Genomic DNA, 17,265 nt, shown 5'->3' with positions numbered 1-17,265 from the left:
TTTCAATGAAAGGAGAGGCAGGCATGCTAGTCTTGCCCTCAGAAACATTGTCCTGGATTTGCAGCCTGCCATTCCTTGGTGGCTCAGATGGTAAAGTGTCTGCCTGCAATGTGGGAGACCTGGGTCGCAAAGAGTCGGACACGACTGACGGACTTCACTTTCACATTCTTTCAGACAACATGAATTTTGAATGTCCCACCGAGATTCCTGTAAGTGAAAAGCTGTTACTGATGATATATCTCCAACCCATTCTGTTTTACATATTAACACAATTTTGATGTGGCACGATTTTAACAAACACTGAATTTTCCAGGAATGTCTGTGAATACAGCAAAGATAGAGCTTTTATTGGGAGCTGTACTTAGTTCCTTTAAGAAATCGTATCATCAAGAACAATATTTGCAGCTATTTGCAGTCGGTGTGTGTGTTTAGTAGTTGTTTTTAAATATCACTGAAGTGAAGTGAAGTCGCTCAGTCGTGTCCGACTCTTTGCAACCCCATGGACTGTAGCCCACCAGGCTCCTCTGCTGCTGCTGCTGCTAAGTCGCTTCAGTCCTGTCTGACTCTGTGCGACTCCATAGACGGCAGCCCGCCGTCCCTGGGATTCTCTAGGCAAGAACACTGGAGTGGGTTGCCATTTCCTTCTCCAATGCATGAAAGTGAAAAGTGAAAGTGAAGTCGCTCAGTCGTGTCCGACTCTTAGAGATCCCATGCACTGCAGCCTACCAGGCTCCTCCGTCCATGGGATTTTCCAGGCAAGAGTGCTGGAATGGGTTGCCATTTCCTTCTCCAGGGGATCTTCCCGACCCAGGGATTGAACCTGGGTCTCCCGCTTTGTAGTCAGACGCTTTACCGTCTGAGCTACAAGGGAAGCACGAATATCATTAGTGAAGAAATTAAACAATTGAATCTTATTTTACATACCGAACTTCATTATAAGAAGGTGCGGCATCTGATTACTTCACTATTTCAGTGTTTTGGTGACCAAATGTTTTCATACTGAGTAAAATTCATATTTTTTATAAACTACTTCTCATCCTTTATACAGAAGTTAATCACGTTGAGTTTCTCAAATCGTGCACATTGACGGTTTGTGTTAGCTATTTTTACATCCCCTACCCCAGGGAAATTCAGGTGGCGAGAGAAAAACACTTTTTCCCAAAGGGGGCGTTCCCAGCCGAGTCGATCCCGCCCCTAGTGCGTCCGCCACACGCCACCAGGCAGCGGCGCCGTTCCGCTGAGGCGCATGCGCAGGTCCCCAGTGGAGCTTTGCGCTTCAGTCATGGCGGCGGTCAGTCAGGCTGCTTCCAGCAGGGTTCTGGAAAAGTGTGGTCTGGAGCAGATTTTGGAGGCGTTGAAGCTGCTGCTGAGCCCGGGAGGTGAGAGGACGGAATTCGGCGCCGGGCTGCACTGGGGCCTTTGGGCAGGGTCTGTCCAGCGTCATTTTACCCTTGAGGAAACCGAGGTTCAAGGAGGGATGGGAACCGCTGAATATTTATACTAGCCGAAGTATCTCGAGCTGTTACCTTGGGCCAGGCACTGTGTTAAGCACCGTGGGTACGTGTTTTCATCCGTCCTCACTGCAGCTCTGCGAGGACTGCAACCACAGCCTCAGAGAGTCTCCCAGAGCTGCCTCGGAGAGGTCCCAGTTTCTTGAGAGCGCAGGGTCTGATGTGGACACTGGACATTTGTACAGAGTGCCAAGGAGTCCAGAGGAAGGAAGCAGTGACGTTTGAGCTGCGTTTTGGGGAGAGTATTTAGGGATTTACAGTCTGTGGTAGGGATTTACAGTCACTTTTAATCTTTCCCAGTTTAGAATCAGAAGGGACCCTGGGAGTGGTGTAGCCTGGCACTCTCCTTTTACTCCTGAGGATACCCCCGGCTCATCAAAGAATAAGTAACCTGACCAAGATCAGATGGTCAGATATGAGGTAGAACACGAACTTAGAACCAAGGTCTACCGAACCCTCTTGTCAGACCAAGGCAGATTATTCAGTATGGAGCCTCTGATGTTATCTGGAGCTTTGGGGAAGATAACACATGAAATAGGGCCCTACCTCAATGAAATAGGGCCCTACTTTAAATTAGAGTGTACAATTTGGAGGAAGGGGTTTGTAGGGTGAGGAAGGTAAGGTACGTGAAGGTTATGTTCCCAGTCTCACATTTTGAGATTTCCCCACCTCCACCCCAAACTTTGAAAAGTCAGGAAACAGTAAGTAGTATATCATACTAGGGGCAAGTGAAAGCTAGTGGGGGGAATTCCCTGCCAGTCCAGTGGTTAGGACTCCCTGGTTTCACTGCGGAGGGCCTGAGTCGGTCCCTGTTGGGGGAACTAAGATCCCACAAGCCGAGAAGGATGAGCAAAAAGGAAAAAAAAAAAAAAAAAAGTAATTGAGTGCCTGCTAAGTGTCAGCCCCTATAGTGTGCTGTTTAAGTATGGATCTTTTTATCCTCACAGCAATTCCATGATATAGGTATTACTTGTATTCCATTTTACAGATGAAGGCTCAGGTACATTGGAAATCGCCTAATGCCAGTCTCCTAAGTGGTAGAGTTAGGATTTAAATTTCACATGCCTTCAACTGTAGTATGGAACTGTATATACTACTTTGCCACAGTGAAGAATTAAACTGGAAAATACATTTTTAACTTGTTAGTGGAGTGGTTGCTTGTCTAGCAACTGCAACTATCTAGAACATTACTGAGAACAGGGATTCAATAAGTTAAATAGTCTGGAAGTAGTCATCTGTTGCAAAGCACATACACTTTGTATTTGGAAGACCCTAACTCTCAGAGTATGTGGTGGAGTTACTACATGTATTCATTTAGCTTAAGAAAAAACAAGCATTATTATTTGAAAAAGAATAATTAGGTAAAATGATATTATTTTCACAGATAGGTTATATTGTGTGAATCTTTCTGCTGTTTTCTTTTATCATGTCAGCTGCTGAAGGAATTACAAAAATTCCTTTGAGTAATAAGTATTCATATGTTCCTGATGGACAGAGGGTTTTGAGACAAGATGAAAGTATTTGCTAAAAGTACCTCCAGCTAGTTCAACTTCTTTTGGTCTTTCAATTGACTCCTTTTAGGTAATATTTACTGAGAGTCAACTGTATGTAGTATTCTGTCCTCAGTGATTTTGGAGATAGAAATATTATTTAACAACTTGTGCTCTCAAGTATCTTGTTTGGGGAGACGGTACTCCAAATATATTGTACTCAGTCGCTCAGTTGTGTCCAATTCTTTGTGGCCCTTTGGACTGTAGCCTGCCAGGCTCCTCTGTCAGTGGTATTTCCAAGGCAAGAATGGTGGAGTGGGTTGCCATTTCCTCCTCTAGGACATCTTCCCGACCCAGGGATCGAACCAGGGTCTCCTGTGTCTCCTGCACTGCAGGAGACAATTTTTTTTTTTACTGCTGAGCCCATGAGGAAGCCTCACTCCACATACAGGCCGATATATTCAACATAGCAGATAATATTAATACTAGTGGTGAATGGAGGGAACAGGTAGCAGTTGGTTAGTTAGTAAAGGAGTTATCTGAGGAAGGAGCTGTGGAAGGATACAAGAGGAAGGAGAATTCAGTCTAGATGGAAATTGAATAGACAGAAAGGAAGGAAGATACCAAGTCTTTCCCTTTTGAGCTATTAAAAGGTCTACAGCATTACATATTTTCTCTTCACCTGCCTTCCATTTCTGTTCTCAGTTGTGGGGCAAGTAAGAGTAATAGCTCCACTTCCCTTATTAGGAAGTGTGTTAAGCAGAATTGGAAAGGGGTTGTCAGTTTTAGTGAAGTTTTGCTTGAGGTCATCTCAGCAGTTGGTCAGTCGCTAAGTTGTGTCTGACTCTTTGTGATGCCATGAACTGCAGCATGCCAGGCTTCTCTGTCCTTCACTACCTCCTGGAATTTGCTCAAACTCATGTCCATTGAGTTGGTAATGCCATCCAACTATCTCATCCTCTGTTCCCCACTTCTCGCCCTTGGTCTTTCCCAGCATTTTAGCAGTAGTTTTCCTAAAAAAAAAAAAAAAAAAAAAAAAAAAAACAAACTTGCCAGACTAAATATATGTTCATTGAACTCAGTCATTAGAATTGAATTATGTGGTGGCTGGGGGGCTTTGGCCACCTCATGCGAAGAGTTGACTCATTGGAAAAGACTCTGATGCTGGGAGGGATTGGGGGCAGGAGGAGAAAGGGATGACAGAGGATGAGATGGCTGGATGGCATCACTGACTCGATGGACGTGAGTCTGAGGGAACTCGGGGAGTTGGTGATGGACAGGGAGGCCTGGCGTGCTGTGATTCATGGGGTCACAAAGAGTCGGACACGACTGAGCGACTGAACTGAACTGAACTGAACTGGGGGGCTGTAAATTGTGGTGATTTGTATATGATGAAGCTGTATCACATATATGTGTTTGGCTGCACCAGGCCTTAGTTGTGTCATGCAGAATCTTTGATCTTTCTTGCGGCATGTGGTATCTAATTTCCTGACCACGGGTCAAACCTGGGCCCCCTGCATTAGGAGTGCAGCATCTTAGCCACTGGACCACCAGTAAAGTCCCTTATTTTCCAGTTTGAATTTACTAAAAAGTACCACACAAATTATGAAGTCTGCTTTTAAATGTCACAAAGCGTAGACTTTTAAATTGGTGGTGGGAAGAATAAATAACTTTGTTTATGAGGGCAGCATTTCCCAAAGCATGATGGGGATGGTTGTAGGCAGTATGTAGAGAAACATTTTGAGGCTGAAAAGCTTCAAATAGTGATCAAGAGCTTGGATTCTGGAACTGGGTTGCCAGAGTTGAACATGCTCTCTGGCAAATGCCTTAACCTTAGTCTTCTTATCTGGAAATAAGGATGTTAATATAATACTCTACACCTCACAGAGGAGAAGGCAATGGCAACCCACTCCAGTATTCTTGCCTGGAGAGTCCCATGGACAGCAGAGCCTGGCAAGCTACAGTCCATGGGGTCGCAAAGAGTCAGACACGACTGAGCAACTAACACACACACACATACACATACACACACACACCTCACAGAGTTGGTGGAAGGATTGAATTAAATACATATCCCTTAGGATAGTATATTAACTATTACTAATTTAAGTTTAAAAAGATTAACTTGAAGAAATAAATGAATAAAGCAAATAACAATACAGCTGGTGCTCAAAATAAATGGCCAAAAAGTTGTGGAAGCACTATATGACTGTAGTTCGAAAAACTTTGTTTTAAGGCTACAGATCTCAAATTTTTTGGTTTCAGTACTCCTACACTCTTAAAAAGTGTTGAGGACTTAAAAGAGCTTTTATGTGGTTTATGTATATCAATATTTACTGCATTACAAATTAAGAGTTTAAGAGAACTCTTAAATTTATTTAAATGCAACAGTAACAAACCTGTTACATGTTAACATAAAAAAATATATTTTACCGAAATAACAGTTGGAAGAGTAACATTGTTTTACTTTTGAATGGCATTGTTTTATTACACTTTTGTAAATCTTAAGTGTCTGACTTATTAGAAGGGAGCTGGGTTTTCATATTTGCTTCTGTGTTCAATCTGTCATGACAGGTTTTTTTTATTGAAACAGATGGATATCTAGACTCACACATCTATATATGTAAGTGGAAAGGGAGGAAATTTCCATCATCTTTTCAGATAACTGTGTATTCCTCTTTAAAACTCAACAAGAGGTAATTTCTTAAAAGGTTGATTTTAATATAGAATATGAACTCATATTAATGAATTTTCATATTTGGTACACTCAAGAAAGAATGAGAACATAAAAGGCACTGTCTTAGTATTAATATGAAAATAGTTTTGACCTTGCTGACTTTCTGAGAGAATCTTGGGGAGGCCCTCAGAACCTGAGACCCTGTACCACACTTTTGAGAACTGCTGCTCTCAGAGAATGCTGTGTTTATTTTCAAGTAGCTTTTATTTTTTATTTATTTATTTATTTTTATTCTAAGTCACTTCCGTCGTGTCCGATTCCGTGTGACCCCATAGACGGCAGCCCCCCAGGCTCCGCCGTCCCTGGGATTCTCCAGGCAAGAATACTGGAGTGGGTTGCCATTTCCTTCTCCTCAAGTAGCTTTTATTTTTATCACCAGAAGAGGGCAGAGGAGACCACTTTAAAAGGGGCTCTTGAGAAAAAAGGGCTAGCAGCTTTTGTTAATCACTTTATTTGTGTCCCATGTTTAAGTTCCAAGATCTTATAAAGTCACAGGAAGTTACTTAGAGATTGTTTATTGATCTTAATCATTAGTGGCAACAAGCTATGAAAGCACTCATTTCCTCTTTAGGTGTATATTACTCAAAGGCAACAGATATTCATGCCAGTGAGTCGAAACACTTGCCCTGATCAGTCTTAGAGAAGTCCTGAAAAATCTTACTCTTCTGATTCTCACTATTTTAGTGATTCTCACTAAATTGATTAACATTTTTAAATGTTATTGTTCCTTTTTCTTTTCATAGAAGTAGTTAATATTACTTATAAAACTTTAAAAAAAAGAGAAGCTAAAAGAAGAAAATTAAAATGACCTTAATCCCACAATCCAGAAATTACATTTTGGAGATATATGTATGTATTATTTGTTTATTTGTATAATATATATGTATTATTTGTTTACAAAAATGATATCATATACTACATACTGTTTTCTAACCTTAAAATATATTTTTAGTACAGAAATAATACATATTCACTCTGAAAAAAATTTTAATGAAGCAAAAAAGAAAAAGCCCTACCTACCCAAAGCCCTACCATCCAGAGATCATCACTGTTAACACTTTGAAGTATAGCTTTTGAGATCTTTTTCTATGTGTGTACTGAGGCACACATACATATAAGTTTTCATAGCTAGGTTCATCCTGTTTTTTTAATCCATCAGTTTTCAGAAAAATACATTAGTGTCTTAGTCTCCAAATTTAGCCAACGGAGTGATATTTTTTGGTTTTGTTTTATTATGTAATCATGTTTTTGTGTATATATATGTTTCAATTTATTGTAGTGATTATTCTTGATACTCTTAATTGTTCCATCTGTGGCCTGTAGGAGTCATTCAAGTTAGCTGTTGGACTCTTTGATGTGACCTAGTAGTCTTTGATTGCATCTTTGCTTTAAGACATAAGATATTCAGATTCATCTTATACATTTCTTGCTCTGTGCTTGAAAGCAGTTCTTTTTAAGAATAAGTGATATTTAGGGACCACAAGATGGACACTAGTAGTATTTATTGCCACTGAGATGTCATTGCTTCAGACTTTTTCAGTGATTAGAGCCAGGAAATATGTGGATTTTCAGAAAACAAAAAAAAGCAAATTGAAAGTTCCTACTGATATTCCCAATTAAAATGAAGTGTTACAGAGTTTAAATTTTTCCTAACATTTCATTAAGAAAAATTTTAAGCTTATAGAAAAGTTGAAGGAATTTTACCATGAAAACTCATATACCATGACCTAGACTCTTTAACATGTGTTTGTCCACCTAGCCATTCTTCTTTACTGTATTTTATATTTTTATCTTTATATTTTCTCTTACCTATAAATATTGATTCCTAATAAAATTGTTATTTACTTCCTTCATATATATATGCACTCAAATATATAGTCACATATTCATATATACTCACACATGCGTATAGTGTTTTAAAATAACAAGTCTAACATTACTATCATCAACAAACCTCCTGTTTCTAAGGGATTTTGTTTGTTTGTTTTTGCCCTCAGGATGTACAGAGTTCTATATGTCAAGTCATTTGAAATAATTATGTGTGGTTATGCTGCTAATTTGGTTTAGAGAAAGAGCTGGAACATTTTTTCTGTAAAAAGCAAGCAGTAAATATTTTGGGCTTTGTGATCCATACTGTCTCTGTTACAGCTATTCACATCTGCCATCATAGCTCGAAAGCAGCCATATGTAATATGTAAATAAATGAGAATGACTATGTTCCAGTAAAACTTTATTTGTGGAAATAGGGGCAGGGCCAGATTTGACCTGTAGCTTGTATTTTGGCAACCCTGGACATAAAGTATAGAATTTTTAGGTTTATTTGTTTTTTATCTTTAGGAATATTTTGAATTTTCCTTTTGATTTGTTTTTTTAAAACTATGAAAAATGTGTGTGTGCTCAGTCGTGTCTAGCTCTCTGTGACCTGGTGGACTGTAGCCCACCAGGTTTCTCTGTACAGGGAATTTTCCAGGTGAGAGTACTGGAGTGGGGTACTATTTCCTTCTCCAGGGGATCTTGCCCACCCAGGGATTTAACCCATGTCTCCTGCATTGGCAGATGGATTCTTCACTAGTAGCACCACCTTTGAAGCTCATGAGAAACATTCAGTGCTTTAAGAGGAAAACTCTAAAACTGGATACATTTATCCCTGTCTACTCCCACCGATTTTTTCCGTTTCTCTATAGACAGTTCATTGTAGTGAATTTTTAATTTGTTCTTCCGCTACTTTTAAAAAATAAAAATAATCTGTGTACCTTCCCATTCTAACACAAAAGTTAGCATACTATATACATTCTTCTGTATCTTTTAAAATTTAATATGTCTTAGAGATACCTGCATAGTGGTAGGTAGACGTCTTCCTCTTTCCCTTTTACAGCTGCATAGTATTCCATTATGTGAATATGCCACTGTTTATTCATCAGTTCTCTATGAATGGATGTTTGGGTTGTTTTAAGCCTTTTGTTAATGTAAAAAAATACTTTTACCAGACTCAGTGGGTTTGGGGTCCTTAGTGAACACACCAAGTACTTTCTTAAAGTAGAAGCATTTATTACACGTGACAAGTAAGGAGTCAGGGAGATAGTGTTACCAAGTTCAAGCTATTACTGTTCACTGCTCTACCATGACAGGACAGTAAATTGGGGGACAGGTGTTGGGGCAAGAAATAACAACTTTACCTGGAAGCCAGCAGACTGAGAAGATGGTGGTACCAGAAAACCATCTTAACCTAGTTAGAATTCAGGCTTCTTTTTTACTAAAAGGGGATAGGATGTGGCTTGTTGCAGACTTGGCGCAGTTGTTGATCTAGCCATGATGTTCCTATAAACCTCCAACTGAGAAAAATGTTCAATGGAGAGAAATGTTATTTTCTTTTCTGCAACTTTTTATCTCTGTGTAAGTGGAAACGCCTTATACCTTTAAAGGTCAAACCTAGGAGGTAGAGAAAAGGCTAGGGCACAAAGATTAGAGCTGAAGGAATAGACCCAATCTGGAGTCAGGTTTGTTCTGTGTTAAATAGGCCTCAAAGCACTATCTCCCCTAACCATTGGACCAGGGTAGTTTTAAGCCCGGGAGGCATGCATATTCCTGAAAGGGCAGGCATGATCATCCATAAGCAATATAAAGAGGCAGCGGTTACTCTAGGTTGCCCAAAACTGAAAGCAAACAGGTGCTTGAGTGTTTGCGTGTACTACAGTGTCTTGTGGGATGTTTTGTAACCTTTTGGAGACACCTGGTGCAATTTAAGGGTTAGCTTCTGCGAGACAAAGCACAATTTGATTGAGCCCCATCCCTTCCCTACTGCTGCGTATCTAACAATATGGCAATGAGAAGCTTTGTGTATATGTCACTTTGCATTTTTGCCTGTGTATCTATCTATAGGATAGATTCTTAAAAGAGGGATTGCTGGGCCAATGGTTAAATGCCTATATAATTTTGTTAGATATTGCCAAATTTCTTTTCTTAGGGAATGTACCATTTTAGTCTCTTACCAGCCGTGTATGAAAGTGTTTCCCCAAAACACACAATGTGTTATAAAAACATTTGGATTTTAGCCACTTGATAGATGGGAAGTGATATTTCAGTATAGTTTTAATTTACTTTTCTCTTAGGAGCAAGGTTGATCATATGTTCATGTTTAAGAGCAATTTGCATTTCTTTTTCTGTAAACTGTTCATATCTTTTCCCCATGTAGTACTTCATGCTCTGTTCCCTTTAGAATATTTTTAGTGAACATGTCATTGAATAATGTTCACCATAGTATAATGGCTTCAAATAATCCATCTGTCATTCATTCATTCATTCAATAAATAACTACTTATTTTGAACAGCTACTGTGTCAGACAGGCCTTGTTCCAGGCAAGGAGAACACAGCAGTGAACAAAACAGAGCAATATCCTTGTCCTCAAGGAGTTTTTGTTCTCGGTGGTGGAGAGACGATAATAAGCAAAACAAATGTTACATATAAAATATAGTATGTTAGATACAGGTAGACTATAATTTACTCAACGTGTATTTCTAATTTTACACTATTATAAATAATGTATTGTTGAACACCCTTTTAGTTATCATCAGTTGCATCTTTCTTAGAAGATATATTAACTTTAGTTTTGAAGTCTGTTGCTGTTTGATTTCATTTATGTTTTCAGCATTTTATTGTAGTTTTATAACCATAACCCACCTTTTTGCATTACATTTTTAGTAGTCATCCTAGAATTACAATATACATTGTAATTTTTCACAATCTGTTTAGAATTTATCTTGTACCACTTCATAGGACATATAAAAACCTTGTAACTGTAAGGGTTCTTTTATAGCCTTCCACCCCTTTTGGGTTTTATGCTATAGTTTTCATGTTCATTGTATCTATGTAAGATATAAACCCCATAATACAGTTTTATAGATTTTACTTTAGACAGTTATATGTATTTAAACAAAGAGGAAACAAATGAATCTTTCATATTTACCCACATATTTACCATTTCTGATGCTTTTCCTTCCTTCCTGAAGATCCAAGTTTCCATCTAGTACTCTTTTCCTTCAGCTTGAAGAACTTCTTTAGCATTTGTTTGTATTCCAGATCTGCTGGCAGTCAGTTATCTGAGTTTTTATTGATCTGAAAATGTCTTCCTTTTTCTTTCATTTTTGAAGGTTACTTTTTATTGGATATAGAATTGAGACTTGATAGGTGGTTTTTTTTCCTCCTGTCATCACATCAGGTGGTGGTGGTTGTTTTTTGTTTGTTTTTTACCATGTTACCACTTTAATGTTTTTCCATTATCTTTTAAGTCATTGCTTGTGAGTACAGTCATTCATAGCTTTGGTCTCCTATGCTGACTGCTTTTTTCTGACCACTTTCAAGATTTTCTCTTTGTCTAATTTTTAATTTATTTTTAATTGGAGGATGATTGCTTTACAGTATTTGTGTTGATTTCTGCCCTCTTATCAGTGTGATCTTTATCTTATTTCAATGATTGACTATAATATGCCTAGATGTGATTTTCTTTCTACTTATCCTGATTGGGCATCACTGAGCTTACTGAATCTGTAAATTTATGTTTTTTCACTAAATTTTGGAAAATTTTGATCATTATTTCTCCACATCCTTTTGTGCTTCATTTTCTCTCCTTTTATTCTAGTTACTCTCTGTTTTATTACAAATACATCGTTTGATAGTGTTCACAGATACTAAGGCTCTGTTTCTATAAAACTTTTTTTCTTTGTTGTTCAGATTGGATAATTTCTAGGGGTATATCTTTAAGTTCATTTTTGGGGGGGGGTCATCTCAAAGCTGTTAAGTCCGTCCATTGAGTTTTTAAAAAAATTCAGATATTTTGTTTTTAAATTCTAGTATTTTCATTTGGGTTTTTAAAAAATGCTTGCTACTTTTTTGCTGAGAGTCTGTATTTTGTTCATTCATAATGAGTACTTTCCATCACATGCTTGAACACAGTTAAAAGAGTTGCTTGAAAATCTTTGTCTGCTCAGTCTGACACCTGGGTCATCTCGGATCAGTCTCTATTTGATTGTCTTTCTCTTGAGGTGGATCACATTTTCAGATTTCTTCATCTGTCTAGGAGTTTTGGATTGTATAATTGACATCATGAAGGATATGCTGTTGAAACTCTAGATTCTGTTACAGTCCTCCAGAGAAGATTGATCTTTTTTGGTTTGGTTTTGTTTTAAAGTAGCCTTTTTTTTTTTTTTTTGCGATGCCATATGACATGTGGGATCGTAGTTCCCCGACTCGGGATCAAACCTGGGCCTACTGCAGTGAAAGTGCTGAGTCCTAACCACTGGATCACCAGGGAGTTCCCTGAAGTAGGCAGTTCATTTGACTAATTCATACTCTAAGCTCTGTCTCTTCTGCAATGGGCAGCAGCTCTTTTCAGTTCTTTCCATTTTAGCTGAGGTATTTAAAGTTCTTCCCATAGATGCTTAGTTCAAAGATTAGCCATAGATTTAAGCACAGTTTGTATTAGATGGTTGGATGGCATCACTAACTCGATGGACATGAGTAAGAGCAAGCTCCGGGAGTTGGTGATGGACAGGGAAGCCTGGCGTGCTGCAGTCCGTGGGGTTGCAAAGAGTCGTCGGACACGACTGAGCTACTGAACTGAACTGACTGAATGCAGAGCTGGGAGCCCTTCCTCTCTGGTTCTGTACTTTCTGAGATTTCTTATTTTCCGCCTGCTGTAATTGCCCTGAATTGTATGCTTTGGTTCTTGTCAGTAAGATGAATTTCTTCTAGTGTTTTTGGTATGCAAAGACCTAACCCCAGACTGAAAAGCAGGAAACTTCTTCAGTGCTGTTTTTTTCCTCTGGGTGCCTTCTCTAGTTTTTGTTCCCTTTCATCACCTTCACGCATCTTCAGATATTTGCTTTTTACTCTTTGTTCAGAGTTGATAGTTATCTGAGAGAGGCTTGGTCTTATAGGAGTTCTAAGGAGATCTTTATTATCACTCTTTATTCATTCTTTTACTCAGTCAACTACAGATGCTCGTTTGGGGCTTACTTTATGTCACCTGTGCAAAGCACCGACCAAACAACAGAGATGTGGTACCCACCGTCATTATGTTTAAATTCTAAGAGAAGAAAGAAAGTAAATACCAATAAAATAATTACTGATTACGATAAGTACTATAGAGAAAAGAAATTGGGTGTTAGCACAGAGTTAATAGGGTGGGCAATGGCTTTTAGAGTGGTCAAGGAAGGCCACCTGTGAGGAGATAATATTTAGATTGAGATTCTGGATATCTGTGTCTCAGCACTTCTGCTTTTAGGTGTATATACATCAGGAATGTGTGTGTGTGCTTCCACCAAGAGAAATCTGTTTTATTTTTTATTTATTTTTAATCTTTGACCATACCACATGGCATGTGGGAATCTTAGGTTGTTCCCCAGCTAGGGATTGAACCCGTGCTCCAATATTGGAAACCACTACACTGCCAGGGAATTCTCAAGAGAAATCTGTTTTAAATATTAAGAGGATCTGATGTGTGAAAAGTAAATTTTTAGGAGAGTGAAAGTAGGGAGGCCAGTCAAGAGGGTTCTGATGTACTTCAGTTTAAAGATGTTAATGGCTTCGACAAAGGTTGTAGTTGTAAGATGGAGAAAAATAAATTTGAGAATGATTTAGTAAGCAGAACAGGAAAGACTTGGTGATGGGTTGGATAAAAGAAAAAGGTGGAGATGTAACCAGTTAGTAGCCAGGTTAGATTGTATTTAGGAGTGTAAGGTACGTGTGAGAATCAGTAATTTGTTGAATTTGAAAAGCCTAAGAAATATCCAAGTGAAGATTTCATTCAGCAGTTGGAAATATGTCTCTGAAACTTAGAATCATGGGCTCTAAGTAGTCATGGGCCAGGCATGTAAATTTGGAAGCTGTTAGCTTATAGCTCCGGAGAAGGCAATGGCACCCCACTCCAGTACTCTTGCCTGGAAAATCCCATGGGTGGAGGACCCTGGTAGGCTGCAGTCCATGGGGTCGCTAAGAGTCAGACACGACTGAGCAACTTCACTTGGATACATTGGAGAAGGAAATGGCAACCCACTCCAGTGTTCTTACCTGGAGAATCCCAGGGACAGGGGAGCCTGGTGGACTGCCGTCTGTGGGGTCTCAGAGTCGGACACGACTGAAGCGACTTAGCAGCAGCAGCCGCCGCAGCAGCAGTTTTTAGCTCATTTTTAAAGACCTAGGCCAGATTAAGACTGTCGAGGAAGATAATCCAGAGTTCAGGACAAGCCTTGGAGCACTTTGATATCTGGTAGAGGAAAAGAACCAGTAGAGGAGACACTTCGAGATGGCCATTGAGGTAGAAGGAAAAAAACCAGGACAGGGTGCTTGCTGCCCCAGAACCTAAGAGAGGAGCGTTTCAAGGAGGGAGTCAGCAAGGATGTCAGCTGCTGAGAGAGTGCACGAGCTCCTTCACCAGCAGAGGGCAGTAAAGACCATTTTGGGAGAGTTCAGGAAAAATTGAGAATAGATATTAGGGAGTGTGTATGATTGAATTTCTTTGCATCCCATGTCCATATTCTGCGATCTGCCTCACTGGTTGTAATTTTATAATGGAAAGGACTTTTTTTTCTTCAATGCCTTATTCCTGGGATCTAGAACAGCTTGAATGAACCTTCTGTGGTAAATGTTTACCTTTTTAGATTTCTCTTCTCGATATAGTTTCAGCCCAGTAAGTTGATTAAGATCTGGCCTCTTGGTTCTGGGGCAACAAGCACCCTGTCCCCTCAGAACGTGTGGGGAATGGAAACAAACCATGAAGTATTAGGTCGGCCAAAAAGTTCGCTCAGGTCTTTCCATAGGATGCTCTCAAAAACCCAAATGAATTTTTTGGCTAACCCAATATAATGTGTTCTGTACATAATTCTAACTACATGAAAAGTGCTGTGGTAAGGCAGGAAATGTGGTCTGGAATTCTGCCTTGCCTGGGGAGGCATAGTTGGGGGGCCTCTTTCTAGAAGTAATGACATCTGGAGTCAGGCTTCAGAAGATGAACTGGAGTGGGCAAGGCATTCCTCATGGAGGGAAGCACAATTTGTTTTCCATGTATGTAATTTGATTGATTTTTCTTCAGAAGGATCAGGCTCAAATTCACTGCAGATCACGAAACATGATATCCTGTTGGCTACTTTAAAATCTAACCTGTCTGCTTTGGAGCACAAGTTCCTGAAAGATCCTCACTGGAAGATACTGAAACTCCTACGGGATGAAATTGCTAATGAGGCAGAATGGCCGCAAGACTCTACGGACGTTACCTGGCGTTTTACTTCCCAGACTTTATTGCTGCTGCTGTGCTTGAAGGAAACCATGCTCTGCCTGGCAGCTGATTTCAATCCAGGTAAACCCAACCCGAAGACTCCAGAAACTGCTCCTGCCCTGAGCCCGGACACGCTTAGCATCTCCCAGCAGAAGACTGTCCAGTCAGTTCTGCAGTTTGTAGTGACGTTGGGTGTCTGCCCCTATCTCGCGCCTGGTGTTGGAGTCCCTCTGAGATTCAGGACCGAGTTTGGGGCTGTTGTTCAGGACGTGGTGTGTCTCAGTGCTGCTCCCAGTGCAACCCGGAGACTGTATACGAGCTGCAGCGTCCTCCTCAGTGTTGCTCAGCACACGTCTCTGGGGAGCCTGGTTTTCTGCCGCCATTTTGGGGATATCGCAGCAGGTCTGTGCCAGCTGGGGTTCTGCCCAAGCAAGAGATCGCCGCGGAGTCCTGAGGAAGAGGTAAGCATCCATGGGGGGAGAGAGAGAGTGTGAGAATTTCTGTGTGTCCTTGTGTGTGGTTGCTATAAGAGATCATCTCAGTTCTTTGGAAAAGTGCTGATGGAAAGACCTAGAATTTTTATTAAATGCCTAAGCATCTCTGGTGGATAGACGAATGTTTTTAGGGGGTTGGACCTTTCATTTATTAAATACGAGTCCTTTCACTCCTGGAGAGTCCATTTCGTCTGTTCCCTTCTTTCCATTTTTTGAAACAGCTGTTGCAAGCTATTTCTTTGAATCTCTGTTTCTTTCCAACTGTGTAAAATGTGTTTATTAATGCCTGCCTTGAGAAACAAAACAATACCTACCTTGGAAGGTGGCTGTGAGGAATACGGATAATGTGTGTAAGTTACCTGGCCCAATACCCAGCAGTGCTCACCAAAAAGTTACTACTACTACTATTAATATTAAACTGTTTACGCCTCCTTCATTAAGTTCTCGGGAAGATTAAGTGAGATGAAGTATGCAAGCGCTGGGTGCCCTCCACAATCCAGTCAGCGTTGGTTGTTAGGTGCTGAGGGTACAGGCAAGTGTTTTGTTGATAGTCAGTAGGGATTTGAACGTCTGAACGATAAAGTGATATGAAGGATACAAAAGCATTAGATGTGGCCCTTTTCTCCAACAGCTCACACAGTCACTGGGGAGACAAGACTCACAAGTATAACATAACAGGGACCACTGCTTCCCCATGAGAGCGCTGCAGCCTTAGCACAGGAACCTAAACAGAAGACGCTGTTAAGGTATAAATGTAACCAGGGTCACGTGCAGTGTAATTCCTTTGCTCCTGCATCCAGATTTTATCATGTCCACTCACTTATCTTTCTGTCAGCCTTTCTATGTCACCCTCCAAGTTGTTCCTTTTCTGTTTGTTCTCCCTGTGCTCACAAAAGAAAATAAAACAGAAAACACTTAAAAGCCATTGTCACCTGAGTAGTCACATGAAATTATGGTTTCCTCCAGCGCCCTTATGTTTTGTGGAGCAGAGCTCTGTGCTCTTTACAACAGGGTGTGCGTCTTGACGGCTCCATCAGTGCCTGCTACCTGCACTTCCTTGAGATGAGGGGTCTGGAGCAGGTCTTATGCCTATTGTTTGAGCTGAGCAGTACCCAGAGGTCTCAGGCAGAAGAGAGGAAAGAAAAGGGAAACACAGAAAGGACCAAGTGATGGGGTGGAAGGAGAAGGGGAAACATGGTGAGTGGACAGTATGAAGCTGGACAAGTCCCGCAACAGCTCCTGCTCCGATCAGCATCTGCATCACAATTTACTAAATTGTATTGAGCAGGATTCTGAGTCTTGACTGTGAAGCTCCCAAAGGGGGTCAGTCTGTTGTGGCTTGGAGCAGGGACCCAATTAAACAGCACCCTCTTTGCTGCCCAGATTCTGAATGAGTGAAAAGACAGTTAACAGAGTAAGAGATGACAAGTCAGAATGTCACCTTTATTACTCATCAAGGCAGAGCTGGAAGGTCTATAGAGAGAGACCCATGGGTCTCCTAACAGTGCATTCCACAATGAGATGCACTTCTCACCCAGTTTTAAAGAGTTCTAGAAAACTGCAGCTCCTTCTGCCCCAATGCAGAGGACATGCCCCTGAAAAATCTATGGCACAGAAGAGCAGAACAGACTGTGCGCTCACGCCCAAGAGACTGAAGAGGAGCGAGCTGTGTGTGCCAGAACTCAACAATCAGATGAGTGGATGCAGTCTCCTGCCCAGAAGTGGGTGAGGGAATGGAGAGGGGGCCAGGAGTGTTTCCTTGTT

The 17,265-nt window shown here is 40.5% G+C and overlaps 1 protein-coding gene across 4 annotated transcripts in view; it reads left to right on the top strand.

Moving 5' to 3' along the window:
- The first annotated feature begins 1,231 nt into the window (after window positions 1-1,231).
- Window positions 1,232-17,265, top strand: part of TANGO6 (transport and golgi organization 6 homolog) — a 184,519-nt gene continuing 168,485 nt past the window's right edge. For 3 of the 4 annotated variants that reach the window (XM_070388096.1, XM_070388097.1, XM_014478452.2), the window contains exons 1-2: window positions 1,232-1,379; window positions 14,825-15,468. In XM_070388096.1, coding sequence (XP_070244197.1) covers window positions 1,247-1,379; window positions 14,825-15,468 — 777 coding nt within the window. In that variant the 5' untranslated portion in view covers window positions 1,232-1,246. The remainder of the gene's footprint in view (window positions 1,380-14,824; window positions 15,469-17,265) is intronic. The other variant, XM_070388095.1, reaches the window with a different exon arrangement.

Source organism: Bos mutus, chromosome 18 (assembly GCF_027580195.1).
Source record: "Bos mutus isolate GX-2022 chromosome 18, NWIPB_WYAK_1.1, whole genome shotgun sequence".
In the NCBI taxonomy this organism is placed as follows: Eukaryota; Metazoa; Chordata; class Mammalia; order Artiodactyla; family Bovidae; genus Bos; species Bos mutus.
The sequence above is the reverse complement of the archived record's forward strand: the minus strand, read 5'-3'. Positions and strand labels throughout refer to the sequence as shown.